The sequence below is a fragment of the Dermacentor silvarum genome, chromosome 6 (assembly GCF_013339745.2).
Source record: "Dermacentor silvarum isolate Dsil-2018 chromosome 6, BIME_Dsil_1.4, whole genome shotgun sequence".
Taxonomy (NCBI): domain Eukaryota; kingdom Metazoa; phylum Arthropoda; class Arachnida; order Ixodida; family Ixodidae; genus Dermacentor; species Dermacentor silvarum.
In genome coordinates this window covers 130867762-130887208 of record NC_051159.1, presented here as the reverse complement: position 1 = coordinate 130887208, position 19447 = coordinate 130867762, and the positions used below count along the sequence as shown (strand labels likewise).

The 19447-nt window shown below is 46.8% G+C and overlaps 1 protein-coding gene across 1 annotated transcript; it reads left to right on the top strand.

Moving 5' to 3' along the window:
* Nucleotides 1–8088: 8088 nt before the first annotated feature.
* LOC119456896 (short transient receptor potential channel 4) lies at nt 8089–9828 on the top strand. The gene has a single exon (XM_037718711.1). It carries the CDS (start codon nt 8089–8091, stop codon nt 9826–9828), a length of 1740 nt encoding a protein of 579 aa, XP_037574639.1.
* The last annotated feature ends 9619 nt before the right edge of the window (nt 9829–19447 follow it).

Here is a 19447-nt window from a genome sequence, read left to right as displayed (position 1 = left end):
ACAGCGACGCTCCGCGCTCCGCCTAGGCAGCTGGTAAGCGGACCGTGTTTCTCGCTCCGCTAGCCCGCTTGCGGCAAAGCGAAGGGACGCATGCGCATTCGCGCTTCCGCTCCGCTCAGCAGCTAAGCGGAGCGTAAAACGCTAAACTAAAACTGTCTATTAATTCCCGAACTTTGCAGAGAAATGCATTGGCGTTCCAGTTACTTTCTCAACAAAACTTGGTTTTGTGCACTGAAGCACAATAGTAATGTGGAGGTCGTGGGTTCGGCTCCCACCGGCGGCAAGTTATCTTTTCGCTTAGTTCCATTTCTCTTAACGTGCACCTAAGCATAGTGGCATATTCAAATGGTCATTTCAGAGTAGCCCTGGAAGCGAAGGAAATGCCGTGGAAGACAGCGACTAAGCTTTACTTCGAGCATAAGTGTGCTGAAATACCGGTTATAAAGTTACATAAACGTTATTTTAACGCACTTAACCTTGCAATATAGTATTAAAGCTGTCCTTGCATGACCATTGAAGCACTGTAAGAGGGTCACGAGAGGCGCAGCACAATGTAGCAATTGTTTTTTTTTTCGTTTTTTTTTCGCTGAAGACTTGTCATATAGTTTGATGTTCGGTGCGTTTTATATGTTACTCTAAGGGCCTGTGTTGTGTATGAATTCAAGTAGTGTCTTGTTTTATCTGTTGTCATGTACTCTGCGATTGTAGTTGGTCACGGCACTGTAGCGGTTAGCCAGCTTGCAGTAGGAGGCGGCAGCGTTCCACTTGCAAGCTTTGACTGGACCATAATAAATGGTGGTTGTATGCTTCCCTCACTGAAAGGGAACATTGTGGACACCTTACACCCACTTGGAAAGTGCGGCCAGTTGCATGTAGAGGTGACAGTTGGTGTGAGGGCCTCCTAAGCATAACTTTCTCTTCCTTAGTAAGGTGACGGTGGAAGGCGCAGACACACGGTGGGATGAGAGGGTGTAGCATACGTAAGCGAGCGCTTTTGCATTCTGTCCTAATCTTCATCAGAATGTGGCCGCCACGGTGCGAAGTGGAACCCTCGTCCTCGTGCTCAGCCCACAGCAAAACGTCACTGCAGTGGGTAACACCGGAGTCGTAATGTACACGTTAACGTCAAATTTAGATAACTTTTGATCACTACGCACTCCTTTTCAGGGAACATACAGCTTTATTGTGCAACCGTCGCTCGAGTTCATTGGTGTCACTACTTCAATGATAGCGACTTCGGTCGAGCAACGGGACACAATGGCGAGAGTGAACCAACATCGCTCTCCCTGAAAGTGATTTGAAGGCCTTGGACTGAACGAGGATTCGAGAGATCAATATGTATGCAAATTAAACGACGTACTGAAGCGATGAACTGGAGCGCTCCCGTTCCGTTCATTGCCTGAAGTTCAAAGGGAAGCAGTTACCTCGTCGAGATTAAAGTTCGAAAATGTTCCCACTATTTGCCTGTGCGTAGGATGATTTCAGTTCTTCGCTCTTTTGATAAAGTAAAGCGAACTTCGTCAATATGGAACCACAAATTAAAGGACACTCAAGAGCGGGGGAACTTTAATACTCCTCGTTCATGCTATTGCTTCTTCATTTCCCTCAGAAGTTCATGTAAACGTCGCAGCTTTATACCTAAGGTTAGTTCCCGCAAGGTATGCGTTCATTATACGCCGCAGACTGAAACACAGATGTGACTAACCAAAGTCCTATCAGTAATTTTGTCTTAGTTGTACCACCTACACATACGTAAGTAAAGGTTTCCGGGCACAGGAATTTGAGAATAACATAACTGAATCTAAAACAATGAAGAGTATTGTGAATATTTGTTTTATTTAGTTGAAGAAGCTTAACGAAAACATTACTCTCCGAAAAGAACATGAATGTAAAGAAGAGGTTGATTGTAAAGGATTATAAAAGAGAGTCGAGCGGCGTACAACAAAACATTACAACTTTCTTTTTTTTAAATTTTGAACTTAGTGACACTAAATCTTGGTTACAGCGCCGGAATCGTTTTGTTGAGGAATGCCAAGAAAGTAGAGGAAGAAAGAGATTAAGAAATCGCACGTTCTCGTTGTGTTTCTTCGAATGATTTGGTTTCATGGAGCTGTTCTTGCATATTAGATTGAGACAGGTTGATAAGACAAAGTGCTTGTGCATACGCAGTAGGTTACAGTGGTGCATTACATAGCAAAGGGCGAAGACATATTGGACTGTACCAAAAGCTACAACACGGTAAAAAATGCGGCAAGTCGCGTGGTGAGGCATCCTGCTTCCTTGCGGCCCGCATTCGCAATTGTACCCCAGTGCGCCTGAGGTTACATCCAAGCAATGTTCGCGCGCGTCCCTCTACGGTCGGCTGGCAGCGGCTGCGAAGAGCGAGGACCGAAACACTCAAGGTGGACCAGCGCAATCAATTCTCCGAAGCGTCCCTCGAGATGTAGTGCTCTTCCTTTTCTGCGCCCATGCCGCATACCTTGCGCCATCGCTGCTGCTGCTGCTGCTGCCGACAACGTCGTCGTTGTCCGGAGAAGTTCCGCCTCATGAATTCGTGAAATGCCTCGCAGGGATAAAATTTTAATTAAGCTCCAAGATGTGTGCGTGTGTGCGCGCGCGCCCCGGGTGCGCTGCCTCTCAGATAAATGCAGGGGCGCGCAGCAGAAATTTGAAAATCAATAGTCGCAACGGCGGATTCGTCTCGCATCGCATCGCTCATTACTTTCGTCGCTTGCGGGACGCTCCCGCTCTTGCGAGCGCCTCCCACTCTTCCTCCTTCACCCTCCTTCTCGCACCCCCCCCCCCCCCCCCCTCGAAACTCCACTTCATCCTTTAGAGGAACTAGGCCTTTGGCTTTCCTACGCCCACATTTGTTTACCGACCCCGCAGTCGCAGTGTCTGTCCTCTATCAATACAACGCGTACCATTGCAACTTGAACGGAATTCGATGTGAACGACGGAATTCGGAAAACACGTGTATGAATAGCACGTTTGAGAATCTGTTCGCATGTAAACATCGTAGGAATCTTAAGAGGTACGTGTTGTAGACAAGAAGAACAAAATAAGACCACGTAGTCGCTCAGTCATGCTTGGGCATGTGTTTGTTATCAGCCGCTCTTAGGAGAACGTGCGCATAACATTGATTTATGGTCGCCGTTTTCAGCCGGCGGGAAGATCTGACATGGACATAGGATGGCTGCCACACTGCTTGGGGCAAAACGTTTTGCAAATATTTACAATGTACTTGAAAAAATATACGTGGCGCACGCACACGAGCGTACACACACCGTATGGGCGCGCGCGCGCACGCACGCACGCACGCACGCTCACCGCGATTATGAGAGGCTTTGGCACAAAGCTCCGACGTTTATGGTCATGGGCAGCGTAGCACGAAGTATACATGGGGAACCATCAGATGGAAAGTCACACTATTTCAGATACAGCTCCACATGACACATTTGGTAAATATATATTGTTTTGAGCCACCTATTCTGCGGACGAAAAGGAAGAAGTTCCTCTATAGCAGACTAGATGGTGGCCTATCCATCACAATGAATTTGTACTATTAAATGAGGAATCAACATCATCAGAAGCGCGCGAGCTGTGTACCTTCCCGAAATATTTGTTGTTGTGGCGCTACTCGCTGTCGATGTGAAAATATTGTTTATAAGCCAGTGGGGCACCAGCGAGCCGCCAATAGGAAGTTTTGTGCAGGGCCCAAACGTCAACTCAACCGTACGTCGTGTACATTCATGACGTATTAGCTCTGTATTTAATGAGACAGAAGATGAAGACAGGAGGCAGGAGATGTCCTACTTCGCTACTCTAAAGTAAGCATTAATTACACGCCACCTTTAAAAAGACAGCTTTATCTCCAATCCAACTTAAATTTCCCCTTTAAAATACAAGTAAACCGCATAAACGCTCTCAGTAGACAATCTCTGAACCAATGTGAATAAAATTTGTTGCAATTAGAGGAAAGAGCCTAGTTTTATCGACGGTAGGAAGCATAATTTTGATTTAGGAGTTCAATGTTTTCCAAAAATTGACGGAAATCAGCAACTTAGAAACTTCCGGAGAAGCTTTACAAATAGGCAACTCGGTACCAATACCGATGTCTCCACTCTGTAAACGGGCGAGTTGTGTGTGAGCACCAGAAACTATTTCCTACTCAATATGCTGCTTTTTATTTTAGGGTTCTAGCATTTAGCAAAAAATGCATCCTTTAAAGTAGGTTGGCGTGAAGCCTAGATGCAATCGCGGGCGTGTGAGAATAGTTGATCAGATGAACAAAAATATTGTACTGTTTCGAAGCTGTATTGCCCAAACAAGATTTCACAACATTTTCCTGCATCAATACAAACAGATGATTGCTTCTGCAAAAAAAAAGAACCCAGTGATGCAATATATTAATTTTTCGCAAATTTAGGTACATGGGGTCAATTTAACAGGTACTGGACTGTGTAGATGAGACGATCTTTGTGCGTTTGTGTTCGTGGGTGCACCGTGTGTTTAAAGCAAAGCTTTATATGGCTGGGCGAAACGAAAAATGTCGCAGTTTCGCCTGAAAGGCGAGGCATCAATTGCGATAGCAAATTAGTAGATAGCTATAGGAGTAGGGATAGTAGCTTTATCGGCTGCATAAACTTGGACACATTCGCTTACTAACTGAATTAACAAGCGTGGTGTCAGCGCGCACGAGCAAACATGAATAGATCACACGCAATGACCGCAGACAACCACAGTCAAAACGCTGGCGTGAGCAAGCGCGGCCGGCGCGAGCGAAGGTTCGTGTGGTCTACCGCTTCATCGGAAAGTGAGTGGTGAAAGCACAGCGCACACAAAGGTCAGAGCCGTCTGGCGACCGCTTTCAAGATACGGTGCGCGCGACGGTGCGTGCAACAGCCCGCACCGGCGCAAAGTGCGCAGTTGTTATAAGAGTAGAAGTCGCCCCCTCCCTCCCTTCCGCGCTGCCTTCCCGCTTTCCTCCTTTCGCGTGGGAGATTGCGACACTAGTGCCCCTTTGCGCCCGGTTGCAAGATACGCATTTGGTGCCGCAGCACATGTCGCCCACCCCCCCCCCCCCTTTCTCCCTCCTATACCCCCATGGCCTTTCGCGCAACGGAGGAAGTCCCGTTTGCTCTCCGCCGGGCTTTCGCTCTCCATGAAAGCGCGCATCCCTCGCGCACTTTCACTCGCACATTCCGCGTGCGGCGACGATTTTATCGCCCTTGGACTATATACGGAACCTCACAGCGGCGACGACGACGGCGACGGTGACGCCAACGGTAGAAATCCGCTTGAAGTGTCCATATAATTGCTATCGCAACAAAAGCGTCTGTCCGTCGCCTGTCCACAGAAAACTATCATCATCAGCAATGGCTCGAGCATCATGGTCCTCTTCCGCAGCTGGCTCGTTGGCGCTTCTTGGGTTGTTGTAGCCTAACACGCATGTGGCTCCTACCCATGGTGGGGGACTGGCCAAGAAATGGGCGGGTTATTCCAAATTAATATGGAGGATACATTTCCGAATATCTATGGAATTAGTTTTTAACAGCGTAGAATTTTATGCTAAAGTAAATCAGGAAAGTAATCGAATGAGTAATAATTAATTTAAAAGTACAAAAAGATAGAATTTAGCATTTAGTAGGGTATTCGTTTGGATTCTGTAAGAAATGTTTGGACAGCGAAGCAAGCATCCCTGTGGCTGAATCCCAAAGTGGACGCCCCGAACGAAAGAATATTAGGTTCTGTTAAGTCCAGGCCAAGCCTTCGGAAAGGTAGTTCCAACAATCGTTTTCTTGCCGCAGTAAAGCGGCGACAAGATAGAAGAAAGTGGTGTATCGTCTCTTCCTCATTACAAAACGAGCAGAGGGGGGAGGGAACCAAACCTGACCTGTGTAAGTAGAAATTTAGGGAGGCAATATGGCAACGTAATTTCGTGAGAGAGACCTCAAGCATCTTTGTGTTACAGGATTCGCTACGCCAGGGAAATGTCAGGTGCTTATAATCTGGAGAAACAGTCATAACTGGGTTTGATAAGGCTTTTCTAATTGATCGCATCCGAAATCTAGCCGCCGTGATGTGTGCTGTCACTGGTAGAATAGGAAGAACAGGGCCGGAAAGTGAGGTCTTTGCCAGTGAATCGGCAGTTTCATTAAAAAACAAACCTTTATGACCAGGTACTCAAATCAAATGATACATTGCACACGTTCACATTGCACATGGGCAAGAACTAGCAAGTGAAAGAGTTTTAGCATGGGTGAATCATTAGTGGCGGTAAAGTAAGAGCATGCAGAAAGGGAGTCAGTAAGAATAGCAGCTGTTGTAGTCGTTTGGTCTAATTTACGTAAAGCTAGGATTACTGCTAAAAACTCGGCCAGAAAAATAGGCACAAAATCGGGCAATCTTAAAGAAAAATACCAGTCTAGTGTAGGACCAAATATACCAATGCCAGTCCTTTCCTCGCTCTGTGATGCAGTTGTTGCAATGACAATATTTGTTCCTAGGGAGCTTAGATGGTATTGTAACATGGCGTTTAAGATGCCGTAAGGCAGTAGTTTCGCGTGGTTTGGGAAAATGTCATCGAACCTGATCTGCAGGTAATTTGAATGCGTATTGTTAGGAAGCACATCGCGAATTTGCACATTTAGTGGTTCAAGTAATTTTTTCACAAATATAATATGTGGTGTATGAAACCCGGGCCAATGAACGGTAAAAAATAATTGTGGATCGGAGATTGAAGTTATTTGAGGACGGCTTAATGGTGATTCATATAGTCGTAAGAAAGTCTGAATGGTCAGAAGGTGAAATCGGCATAAAATGGGTGGGATTCTCGCTTCCAGATATAGTACAGCATTTGCAACGTATTTTGGAAGGCCTAAGCACAGACGTACCGCCTCTCGCTCTAATAAAACTAGCGGTCGTAGCTTGTATGATGGAACACCTGAGAATAAAACACAGCCAAATTCTAAAACCGGACGAACGTACATTTTATATACCATCAAAAGGGCTTTTCTTCGCATACCGGTTCTTCGATTGCGTAACTTGCGCAAAATGCCCATTGTACGAGCTCCTTTTGTTGCAAGATATTCAATATGCGGCCGCCAGTTAAGATTTCCGTTATAAATAACTCCAAGGTACTTCAGTGACTCCAGTTGTGGGACATCTTCGAGATGATAGTTAAGCGATATGTATACTGGGTCTTTAACGGGAAAAACAAGGATAGCACACTTATTAGCATTCAGGTTTAGGTGTAAGCTATCCAGCCAGCCTTCCAGCTCCCTTAGATACGACTGCAAAATTTCGTATATGTACTTTGCGCTCGTGCTCGTGGCACTGCTCGCGCGTTCGTCGTCGTCGTCTTCTTCCTCAGCTGGCTCCGTTGCCGTTCATCATTTCAGCGTGGAATTTCGCTTCTCTTCTGTCGTCGTAATGGGGAGGCCGCGTTTACGTGGATGTGAGCCATTGATTAAGAGGGAATGAGCCATTCATTGTCTTTCGTGACGGACTGATTTCGTTTTGAAGCAATTTAATCTCGAGGAATCGCAAGCGGCAATGGCGGGCGAATGCTACTAACTGCGCCGCCGAGCAAGCTCCAGAAATCGAACGCAAGCGGCAATGGCGGATTGCGGGCATATACCATCAGTGACGTCGTTCTCTCCGTCACAGCCGAACGTGTGTGTAACCTCATTAAGGAACACAAAGACGTATCCAATAATTGAGAAATACTTTAACAAATCGTCGAGATTAACCCAGTCATAAGCATTGGGGCTGCACATTTCAGCTTCGCTGGTTAACCATCTGTACGGAGTGCTTGGGCGGTGATTTTCTTTTTTTTTTGAAGTTTCGTTCCTTTTCTTCTTATTTTTCTTGCATGACAAATTTAGAATGTAGCCTACCTTCCCATTCTTTTTCATCTAATTTAAAAAAAAAAAACTAGCGTTATCAAACAATATGTACGCCTCTTCTTCGAATGGAGGTGTTTGTGTCCTTCAGACACATCGCCATTGCAAACGTATATTTATGCGAGAAAGAAAAAAAACGAAAGCTGTGGGCCGTGGAAGGAACAAAGTGCGGTAAATCAAGATGCCTCCGAAAGTCCAGAAGAGGCTGATGCACGCCATCGCCGGAGTCACGGAGACCGAAGATGAAGTACACATCGTCGCTTCCTCCACGTCCCTCGGTGAGCAGTCGGGGGACGCCGTGGAACCTGCCTCGCTTTCGAAACTGGAGCCCGACGAGCTGCGATACTTCGAACTGGTTAAAACGGCAAAGATTACCGACCTGACAGCGTTCCTGTCATCTCATCCCAACCTGAACAAGGACTGTCTCAACTGTCAAGGCTACACGGCGCTGCACGTCGCGGTGCGCCAGAAAGACTTGGCCATGGTTAAATTCTTGGTGCAGAACGGGGTTCGCCTGAGAGATGTGCTGTTGCACGCCGTTGAGACGGGTGACGTGCCGTTGACTGAGTTCCTTGTAACCGAACTGATTAAGACCGACCCGCAGTGCGAGAGACGTGGGTACGTGTCCAGCGGCGCGTACACCGCCGACGTATCGCCCGTTATTTTGGCAGCGCAGATGGGCCATTGGACGCTGATCCACTTCTTCATCAAACGAGGCAACGTGGTCGAAGCTCCTCACAGGGCTTCTTGCCTCTGCAAAACCTGCATCAAAGCAATGAGGATAGAAGGAGTGAACGTGTCGACGCGCAACCTAAACACGTACAAGGCCATCTGCAATCCCCACTACATGCTCCAGGTATCGGGAGACCCTTTACTCGATTCCTTCCTCTACGTTCAGAGCATGGCGGAGACGTCCTACGCCGAAGAAGAGTTTCGCAGGGCCTACGACGAGCAAATCGCGAAGCTTCGAATCTTCACCTGCTGTTTGCTCGACCACTGCCGCACTGTCGAGGAGACCCGCGTGCTCCTCGAACGACGGTCGGGACTCGAAGGACGAGTGGCACATCTTGCGTTTCCCCGCGTCATCCTGGCACTGCAGTACAACGAGCGCGAGTTCATCACGCACTGCCACGTCCAGCAAGTACTTCGCCTCGAGTGGGAAGGAGAGTTTCAAGCGTGGAACCGACTGCCATTTGAGGTCAAGCTCTTCCACTTCGTGGTCCGGTTCTTCACGCTTCCGTTTATGGCGGTGTGGATCAAGCTGAAGCCGGAATCAACCACGGCTAAACACTGGTGCAGCCCCGTGAGCAAGTACATGAACCACTTTGCGGCGAGGATCCTTTTTGTATTCTTCGTTTATCTTCAAATATCGCTCGACAAGCAGAGAACATCCAGGGGGGCTCCCAGCACTGGCGTCGAGTGGCTTATCGTCATCTGGGTAATGGGTTACGTCTTCGAAGAGATCATACACTGTTACTCCATCGGCGCGCCGCGCTACTTCAGGAACCTGTGGCACTGGTACGACATAACCATGCTCAGCGTATTTATCCTCACTTTCATCTTTTGGATAGTCGCATGGTTCGAGGTGCTCGGAGACCCCAGCGAAGGAACCGTGCCCACTCGCAAGGACTGGCCCAGCACAGACAGCACCCTGATACACGAGGCCCTGTTCGCGGTTTCCTCGGTGCTGAGCGTGTTCAAGCTGATGTTCTATTTCCAGGAGAGCGCGAAGCTGGGACCGCTCCAAGTGTCCATTTCATCCATGATGGTCGAGATCGTGCGGTTCCTTTTCATCTGCGTCTGCATCATGTTGGCGTTCGCATTCGGGTTGACGCGTATGTACGAGCCTTACCACGGAATGAAAGGAAAGACCCGGACGGCGACGAAGTCAAACAGAACCCGGCCTTCACGACGTTCCTGAATTCCATGAAGACGTTGTTTCATCGAATGCTGGGTGTCGCGTCCGAAGACCAGGCGGATGTGGTGGTGGCTAACGCCGACGACGGGTCCATCAACGAGCACAAGTTCACCGAATTTGTGGGTTCCACAATGTACTCCCTCTACCAGGTGCTGATGCTCGTTGCCATGCTGAACTCGCTCATTGCCATCGTGACGGGTACCTTCCAGAAGATAATCGACAACGCCGAGGTCCACTGGAAGTTCTACCGGACGCGGCTCTGGATGCACTACATCAACGAGGCACTCGTCGTTCCCAGCCCTTTTTTGTTCTTCCAGATACCGCTTCTGATTGTGGATATTGTGAAAAAGAAGAACTTCTGGCCGCAAAGGCCTCAACCGACGGCGTCGTACTCGGACGTTATCAACAAAGTGGTACAGCGGTACCTTTGCCACGAGCGCGTCATACTGTACGACTGACTGCATTTCAGATACATAGATACATTTAAAACAGAAGAACAAAATTCTAGCAAGTTTTCAAAAATAAAATGCTATTTCATGCAACGGGAGTCATATTTATAACGTATCAAGGAGTCATGAAAAGACAATTTAGTCGGTTGCTTTTTTCTATAGGATAGACAAAGTTCATTGCGTGTTAGCTACAGTTCGGTCAAAAGTAATTTTGGGAGACTGCAACACTCAAAAGGCAGTGGTATTTGATACAACCGCATGCATGAAACAAAGACAGGCTTCTGCCACAAAACAGGATTACCTGCTTCACAATGCGGCAGGGGGAGCGTCATATTTCTAACTTATCAAGCAGTCATGAAAAGACTCAATTTTGTCGGTTGCTTTTTTTGCACTGGATAGACTAAAATATAATTGCATGTTAGCTACATTTCGGTCACAGGTAATCTTGAGAGACTGCAACATCCAAAAGCCAGGGATATTTGATGCATCCGCATGTATGAAACGAAGGCAGGCTTTTCATAGAAAACAGGATCACCTGCTTCACAATCTGGCAGAGAGAGCTTCGCTTTAAAAATCCGGCCACCTTCGACAATGCCAATCTTTTTCTGTTGGAAAGCCTGGGAATTAGTTTTGTAGCTTGAGGCTATGCAATTTCGAACAGATTTAGTGACATCTGCAGGAGTATAACCACAATGAATGAACGTATGACGAAGAAAGTTCGCAAATGTCTTCCGTAAATGTCACCTCCGTTTAACTATTGTTAGCTGCAAATTCTAAAGATTTATTTCTCAAGCACGTGGATCTGATATATGTGATAAAACGTTTTGTATCAAGCCCAGAAGCTGAATTTGAGGTTTGTGATATGTCATGAGAAGAGGATAGCAATTTATCTATGACAGCCACTCGAATATACAGTACTCAATGAAAGCATAGAAGGCGAGTTGGCTATCTTAGTTAAGCTCTATCGAGTTTACATTCTCGGCCGTCTGCTTCAAACGGCTTGGAATGAGATACCTCCTTTCCTGGTATTGAAAAATGAAAGGCTGGCTATGAATTGAACTCTTTTAATATTATTTCATTTTATTTACTCGTACTGTCGGTTCACCAGCCGTTACAGAGGGGGTTAGAAGGAGCACTTCTATGATCAGTATAACATTGCATAGCAAAAGCACTCACTTACTACACTTACTACTACGCGTTGAAGAAGACAAGTCCACTTGTCGAAACTTTGGCTCCTACTCTCACCTTATTCTCGTGTTGCTCATCCACTTACTACATAACAACACATGTTAAAACAAGGTCTACACAAAAAGCTCACAAAAATAAACGTTCTTGATGCTGAAAGCGAAAAATAAAAGTAAGAAAGAAAAAAGAAACCGTCATTGTTGCTTGCCGGAAGTGGCGCAGCACGGTGAATACGCAACTCTTAAGCATGACCTCCGAGATTAGGCGTCACCCATGGTTGCTCGCGGCGCGCTCAAAGTCTCCGAGGCGACGTGTTGGGGTTTACGCCACATCCGCTAAACACTAGGTGGACGCGTCGAAAAGTTAGGCGCTGTTTAAAAACTGCTCATAAAAATGGTGCGATCATTATCTCTGCAGCTTATCAAGTAATAATTCAATGCTATAAACTACTCCTCTATAACCAATTTCGCCAAAGTAAAGTTTTACTGCCAGTTGGCCTTTAGGTAATGGAATGAACATTGACAACATTATCCCCACTAATAAAGCAAAATGTCCTCATCCGTCATGGATGTCATCCAGGAGTAAAGGTTACTCACGAAGTAGCGATGTCCATGTCGCTAATTTCTAATTGCTAAAACTGAAATGTTAAGCTAACGAGCTACAGAAGGAACGGAGCGAGAGGACAAGAAGGAAAGAGCAAAACCTTCGAAATGCCAAGTGACGCAGGAAATAATGCTATGCAAAAGCCAGTGTACCATGAAGTCTGCTCTACGCTCACTAAGCGAATGTAATGAGCAGACAGGAAGCTTTCACTGTCATCAGGACAAACAAGAATGATTATATAGAGACAAAGGGGGATTAGCTCAGGATAAAAAAAAAGAAAGGTGGGAAGGGGCTGTCCCCTGAATATTGTAACATACATGTGCTCGAGATTCGTGAAATCCTTGATCATAGCGATTGTCGTCAGTAGGCCGTGTAGCATAGTCCCATAGAACTTGAAAACATCAGAAACGATTGACTCGGCGCTCGTTGTAAAGTTACGTTGTGACATAATTTTATAACTTGGTGCACACTGCAAGAAAACAAAAGTGCATTATAAAAAGGCAACCTCTTTTTAAATATGAAAGAGTTCATGCAAAACGATATTTATATTTATCTTTGACGTTATGTACAACTAAACGATCACACGCAGAATGTAAACTTTATCGAAAATCAGCAAACCTATTTTACATTTAGTGCTCGCGGAATGCACTATTGCCAAGAGGAAAGAGATTTGCATAAGGAAAGCTAGTTGACGGCTAAATGAGTCACGACATTTCTTTTCTTAGCTAAAATAAGCACATCCAGTTATTTCCCCTGACGCATTTCGCAATGCGCTCATTGTAACGTCTTCAAACCACTATCTTGCTGCAATGTGTAATAAAAACAAAAGGATGAAAAAAATCTATGCCGGATAAAAAAAAACAAAAAAAACAGTAGGTGTTAAAGTTCCCCCACCCGGAGCCCCATGGGTTCATCAACTAGGACAGCGACCTCTTTTACGAATTTTATACTTCCTAGTAGATAAAAGCTCTCAGGATAAGGGTTAAACCTACACATCCGGGTCTTGCGATGTGCACTGCCGCCATGACCAAACAGCGTCGCCACGATCGAAAAATGGACCAATGGCCTTCACTTCAGCAGTGTGGAACGTGACATGGATGTGAAATGCCGCGTGGACGCAGTGATATATTGACTTACGCCTCAGGCCTCTACCCCATCCAAACGTGTGGCATTGATGAATTGTTAGAAACTGCGACGGCTTTGTCGTGGCGCCGATTGGCGCGCTATTCGGCACTAGACGCTCCGAGAGTGACCGTATGTTTATAAATGGTAGTATCTACCGTTTTCTTCCGGATAATCAGAAAAACAAGTTCAGAAAATAAACATTGGGGACTGCAAGACGAAGACTTGGAGAAAAATTGATGCCGCATCGCAGCAAAATAAAGTGGGGAGTGCAGCCTGGTGGTAATCAGTTACAAGAAGACACCGAGGCAGTGTTACACTGAAGATCAAGAACAGAGCGCCAAGTATAAGAAAACTACGAGGACAGTAGCTTAATTCGTTGAGACATTTAGAAAATTTCAGTACCAACATGATCAACAGTCATCGTTGCGTGCTTGATAAATAGGTCTAAACTTTTTCTCTTTTTTTTTTTTGTGGGCAAGGCCATGAACATGAACGCGAAACTTTTCACCGTAAGCCTTTTATAGGCTGAAGGAGTACCAGCTGAAAAGAACACGATAAATTAAATCTGCGAAACTGCTGAAGTCTTACATCCCTAATACATCTCAGAAATTGAGACGAACAACGACCAAGCAGCCAATAAATTTTGGTTAGCGGATCACACAACCGGCTCGAAATGGGTGTCATTGTGAGCTCAGCTGAGCTCGCAGCTTTCTACGACTTTCACACTAATTGAAATGTCTGCCAGTGAGGATGTCACTTTTGTAGCATAAGTTTGAAAAATTCACCGAGACGTGCAACTTTACCGCTACTCTGTTAATATTCAAAAATGCATTTTCCTGCTTTGAAAACAGTAAATACACGTATAAAGTATGCTACGATGGATAATACCACAGGTCACGATACTTCTCCATCACGCTATGGGATAGCTTTGTACGCTGCCAACAATGACCACGCGGCGGCGCCACTGGACGTAAGAGGGTACTTGGCAAGCAGCGTAGCTTGCGCAGCAGCTGGGTGGTGTGTTGGCAAGGTGCTTCCGTCGTGGCATTACGCACTCATTTTTACGCATTACGCAGCGTTTGCGGAGAAGCTCCAATGGTCTTCAGTAACTTGAAGGACGATGCCGAAGACCTGTTATGTGCCACACTGTCGTTCGGCTTCAGAGGGAAGGATTAAAAGGTGTCATTATTGTTTTGCCCAGTGACACCGAATTTACCCAGAGCGAAAAAAGAAAAAAAAAAAAAAGGGGGGGGGGGGGAGGCTCTCTTCAACTTTTCCAACGTTCGCGTGTGTCAGAAGCATTTTCACCCGGCAGACATTATTCGTGGACATGAGTGTGTAATACCAGGAACTGTTGTGACGCTGCAGCGCCAAAAAGCAAGGCTAACAGCCGACGCCATTTCTTGAGTGGTTGTTGTGCATACCCGACCATGTTGCTTCCTTCTTTCATTCTTACAGGCAATCCTTCACATGAGATCTTTATTTTGTAACTTGTATGTGTGTTAGGCATTCCTGTCTGTGCCAGATACGTGTATTTCTTTGTTCCGGGCAGTTGTATTCATTTGTGCTTTATGTATGCTGTGGATATTTCTCTGTGGTTAAAGTACCTGGTAGTACGGTAATATTTAAAGTCCAAGTAAGCAGATTAGTGCTTTGCATGTACGCTGACGTCAGCTTGCCTAAGGCTACTCCTCGCCGATAAACCGCACAATTGCTGCCCTTATTATCCAACTTTAGTCCAAGTGATAGGCACATCTGGATATCTTGGTTGCAAAACTACAATAATCACTCGCTCAGTTTGAATCATGTTTCGCAGCACTAATTCCTTTTAACTGATCAGTAAGCTTTGAAAATAGTTTCAAGTCCTTTGGCACATTCACAGAAAGTCTGGTAAAGGTTATTCTAGTTTGCGCCTCAGAGCTGTAATAATGATGTAAAACTATGCGAGATAGCCAGACTAGTGAAGTGCGCATGTTCGTTTTTGGGGAAAACCGGATGGAGATGCCTTTGCCGGCCACACCATACGTGCTGACAGCAGCATCAGGGTCGCATTTTATGAGGTGTCTTCATGTGTAAATCTACAGCGACGCTCCGACATGGAGATAAGTTACGAGGGCATCGAAAGCACTGTGCAGTTACGATGGCCGAGCTTAGCTCTGACCGAGTAAAATTGGTCAGATATATTTAAGTGCGCCGCGGTAGACCGCTTTCAGACAAGGATTCCTTCCCACCGCCAATACAATGACACAAATCGTCACTAGAGTGTTCTACAAGCTGTAATTTGAACGCTAAACTTTGCTACGCAAGTTAGGGGAGGAGGGGAATTTGAAATAGCTCTAAAATGTGACCCTGAAATCATGTGACTAACCCTGCAACAGAAACCCCCAAATCCAGCCGATGACACCGGCGGATATCGTAGCTTGCTTGTCGGCAGCGGCACCGGTAGTGGCCGCTTCTACCCGTGTAGCAAACTTAGCCTGATGTTATGTGACCAGTAAAAAAATATCGAAGAAAAATATCACAGGAAATTGATAATACCAGTCCTTCATGCTGCCTTTACTACGCATACACAGCCACACCTGCATCATTGAAGCGTTTCGAAACGTAGTGCCAGTAACACATACTTAAGTTATAAAGCGAATTTTCCTCTGCCTATTCCTATATTACAGTCAATAGGCATCCCGTATATTTGGGTCACTCCTTTCTCGGACCACTGTGCTTTGTGCCATTAGGTGCACGCCCACTCTTGGCCAATCTCCCATAATGGGCATGTGCCACCATCGCACAAGGGGTATAGAAGCCCTAAATTTATATTTAGTTAGGGAATCAGTTGGAGAGGTTGGAAGCCATGCACATCCTGTTACGCTATTTCATCTATGCAGTCAGATTCGCGTTCTACTTCTCTGGGCCCATACATCTCTCATTAATACTCTTCCCTCAACAAGCATCGCCCTCATGCTTGTAACACAAAAAGCTCACTTGAAATAATTCAATGAAATAAGCTGATTTTGAAATAAGCAGTGGCTTTTTGCAACCCAGCAGTGTAACGTTCTTGCACCGTGCCACAATTATGCATTTGGCCGAGCACCTAGCTTATCCCCACACGCCGACTGCATACAGTTTTTTTTTCTGTAAAGCAGCGTCTCGTAGACGAAATGTGGCAATAAGCATCGTTTCCCTCATCATTTCGCTCCATGGCTCATACGTCCTACAAGGCATGTGACAAGGGTAATTCATGGTGAGGTGTTATAGTTTCGCTTTCATCTTCTTCGCAACGAGTATTCATCCTCATCATCCTAAGAGATTTAGCTCAAACAGTAACTATATGACTGAAATAACGAGTCTAATCAGGTGGGATGAAAATGTATCAAAACGGGCATTACGTCTTCTTTTTTAATCACTGTGCTGGTTGTTACACGACTTCGAAATTGAGATGCCTTCGTTCTTATTTGGTACATCCAAGCGATGTCTGAAAGGCGCGGAATCCTTACTGCACGTTCGGGAACGTTGTGCAATAGCAACCTTCTGATGAAGCCTTTGCTGTCAGTCCGTGACCTTTCGCCGGAGCTAAGTGAAAAGGTCAACCTGTCTTCATATCGTACTATATGACACCGGTATTCGCCAAACAAAACGCAATTCACAAACAGTTCGCGTAGGTCGGAGGTAAATGGTAAAGTAGAGATGAAAGGGCAGGCAGACCAACATTGGACGAAAATCGCTAAGGGCGCGACGGGTGAAGCACAAAGTGCAGGCAGCACTTTCTCGAAGCCCGTAGACGGGCCGAACCGCGGGTGCAGGGCATTAGCGTGCGACAACCTTCCACCCGATGCCTGGCGGGTAACGCGATGCAAACGCCCCGCGGAAAAGAGCTGGGCCTTCACTGCCTTGCAAGGTGCGTCGGGGTCCAAAGGGCGGGGGCAAAAATAAAAGCCGAAACCAGGGCACGTAACCCATTAATTTCCGTTAGGACCCAAGGAGCGGAGGCCTTCACATGGGCGTGCTCGCAGGTTTGCCGCCGCAGACTTCCGAACGAAAGCGCCGGGTTTATTCAATTATGCAGCGCGCTTTCTCTCCCTTTGCCCGACCACGCGCTCATTCTCATTATCGCGCTTCCTTGCCTTTCTGTCTCTCTCTCTCTCTCTCTCTCTTTGTTTGTTTCTTTCTATGTTTTTCGTTCATGCACGTGCTTCAGCATCGCATGCTCCTGGCAGTTGGCTCTAAGAAAAGAGCACCCGTTGCTTCGACGCTGATAAACAGGTGTACCAAAAAAAAAAATAATAATTGAGCGCGTGGCCCTGGCTATGTCTGGACCTTTGGTTAAGTACACCTTCTTCACTCTTAACGTTCTGGCTCTTGATGTCGATGCTAGTCAGGCCTGACTACGAAAGGTTTGGTTTGCATTCAGGCAACACATACGGATGTTAGACTTGCGTCATATAGCCCTAAACAACCTAAAAATAAATAAAGTGCGCTGACTTAACTACTCTCTTACTCGGTTAGCACCGTCTCTGTTTGCAACGTGCCGTTGCAAACAACCCTGCGGCCCAGACTTGGGAGGTCCGACAAGTAAAGCTTTCATTTGCACTCAGGTGGCGTACTTCGCTATGGCTTAGTCCGACACGCGTTAGAATCCTAGCTAGACGTGTGCTTTCGCCCAGTACTTTCTACACGTAAATGGTTTTGCAGATGTCTAGACTCAGAAACTTTGAGAACGAAAGCTTACGTGCGAGCTGAAGCGGTTACGGAAAGGGGAGTGCAGGACTATAGGAAGCATCAGGTTTCCCTACTCAAGCGCTAACAAGTGCATAAAAATTAAAGTGCGCGTAGTCGTACCTATACCCCTAGAGCACGGTTGTAATAGAGAGTCAAGGAACGACACAGCAAAGCGCTGTTGTGTCGCAGCGCTTTGTTATGTCACACCTTCACTCTATGTCTCGCTTTCTTTTTTTTTGTTTTTTTTTTGTCTCAGTGAGCCAAGTTACCGACCAGTTCACGTAAACAGAGTCCTTTCGTTGGAACATTCATCCGTTTTTACGCGCTCATTCCTGCATTTATTGCTCCTCAGAGAAGTAGGCCTAGAATAAAGTTCGCCTTTGGGTGGCATGTGCACCGTTAGGCTTGATTGCCAGCTACAAACGAATACGAACAAGAAAAATACAACTGATGCTTCTTCACGGGAACCTCTCGTCACTTTGCAGCGTCTGTGCTTTCAATGCATCCTTAAGCGCTTTTTGATGCTGACCTTAGAAGGAAAGTTCGCTTTCGAACTCGGAGGGCACTGACCTCGTTGCGCTTTGACTTCCTCCCCCGAGCGGCAACCGCTCATTCCGCTTCCGTCTTTCGCGCGTATAAGTTGTCCTTCCTTGAGGCCCACGGCCCGATCAACGACTCAAGAAACTTCTTCTCGCATAATTACCGCCGCCGGGCTGAGATGTATTGATCGACAGCCGCGGCCCGAGTCTAGCTAGTTCTGTGTTGAGCACGAGGCGGCCGTAGCCGCTTGCTAAATGTATTCCGCCAGAGCTGGCATGGTGGCCTCACGCAGTTGGGCGCGCGTCGGATACCGCGCACGAGAAGCCCCACTTCTTACAGCCGCGCACTATAGGTGTAGGAAAAGGATTCCTGGCACGCGGATGCAGATGAGCCAGTTATTCGCCAGAGAGTCGCGGCGGCGGTGTGCGCCCACTCCTCTCGCGCTCTCTCAAACGGGCCGGGCGGGCGGGCCCGACGAACCACAGCTTCGTTAACGAAATGTGGCGGCGGCCGCAGCTAGCTATAGCTCTAACCGATGGGAAACGCATCACGCTTAGCGCGCTTTGTTGCACTACTTGGTTGGCCTGTTGGTTAACTTACCTCGGGTCTGCTCGGGTCTGCGCACCTGGCTCGCGGGCTGTTAAAGGGATGGGATGCTGCGTGTACGAGTCCTTGAGCGCAATCATCGCCGATTAGCCGGAGGTGGTCGTAGCACAGCGGAGCTCACGAATGGCGCCGCAACAATTGCAAGGCGAGTCAGGGAGCGCGTTGCAGCAGATATATTTTGCCAAACAGGATTTGTGCTACGACTATGTCGGTGTTGAAAGGGGATAACGTTCTTAGCGAGGTGACATTTGTTCCGTCAAGGGTAGGCGGAGACATCCTGGTCGCCTCCTACCGGCTGATTCTTCGCTTATCACGCGTAGTGGGTTGCACCATTTTGCTTCGGCCTAACGAAGGAAACAGGAGCCTCAAATACGTGTTCCCCTCTGTTGTCGTTCACATCT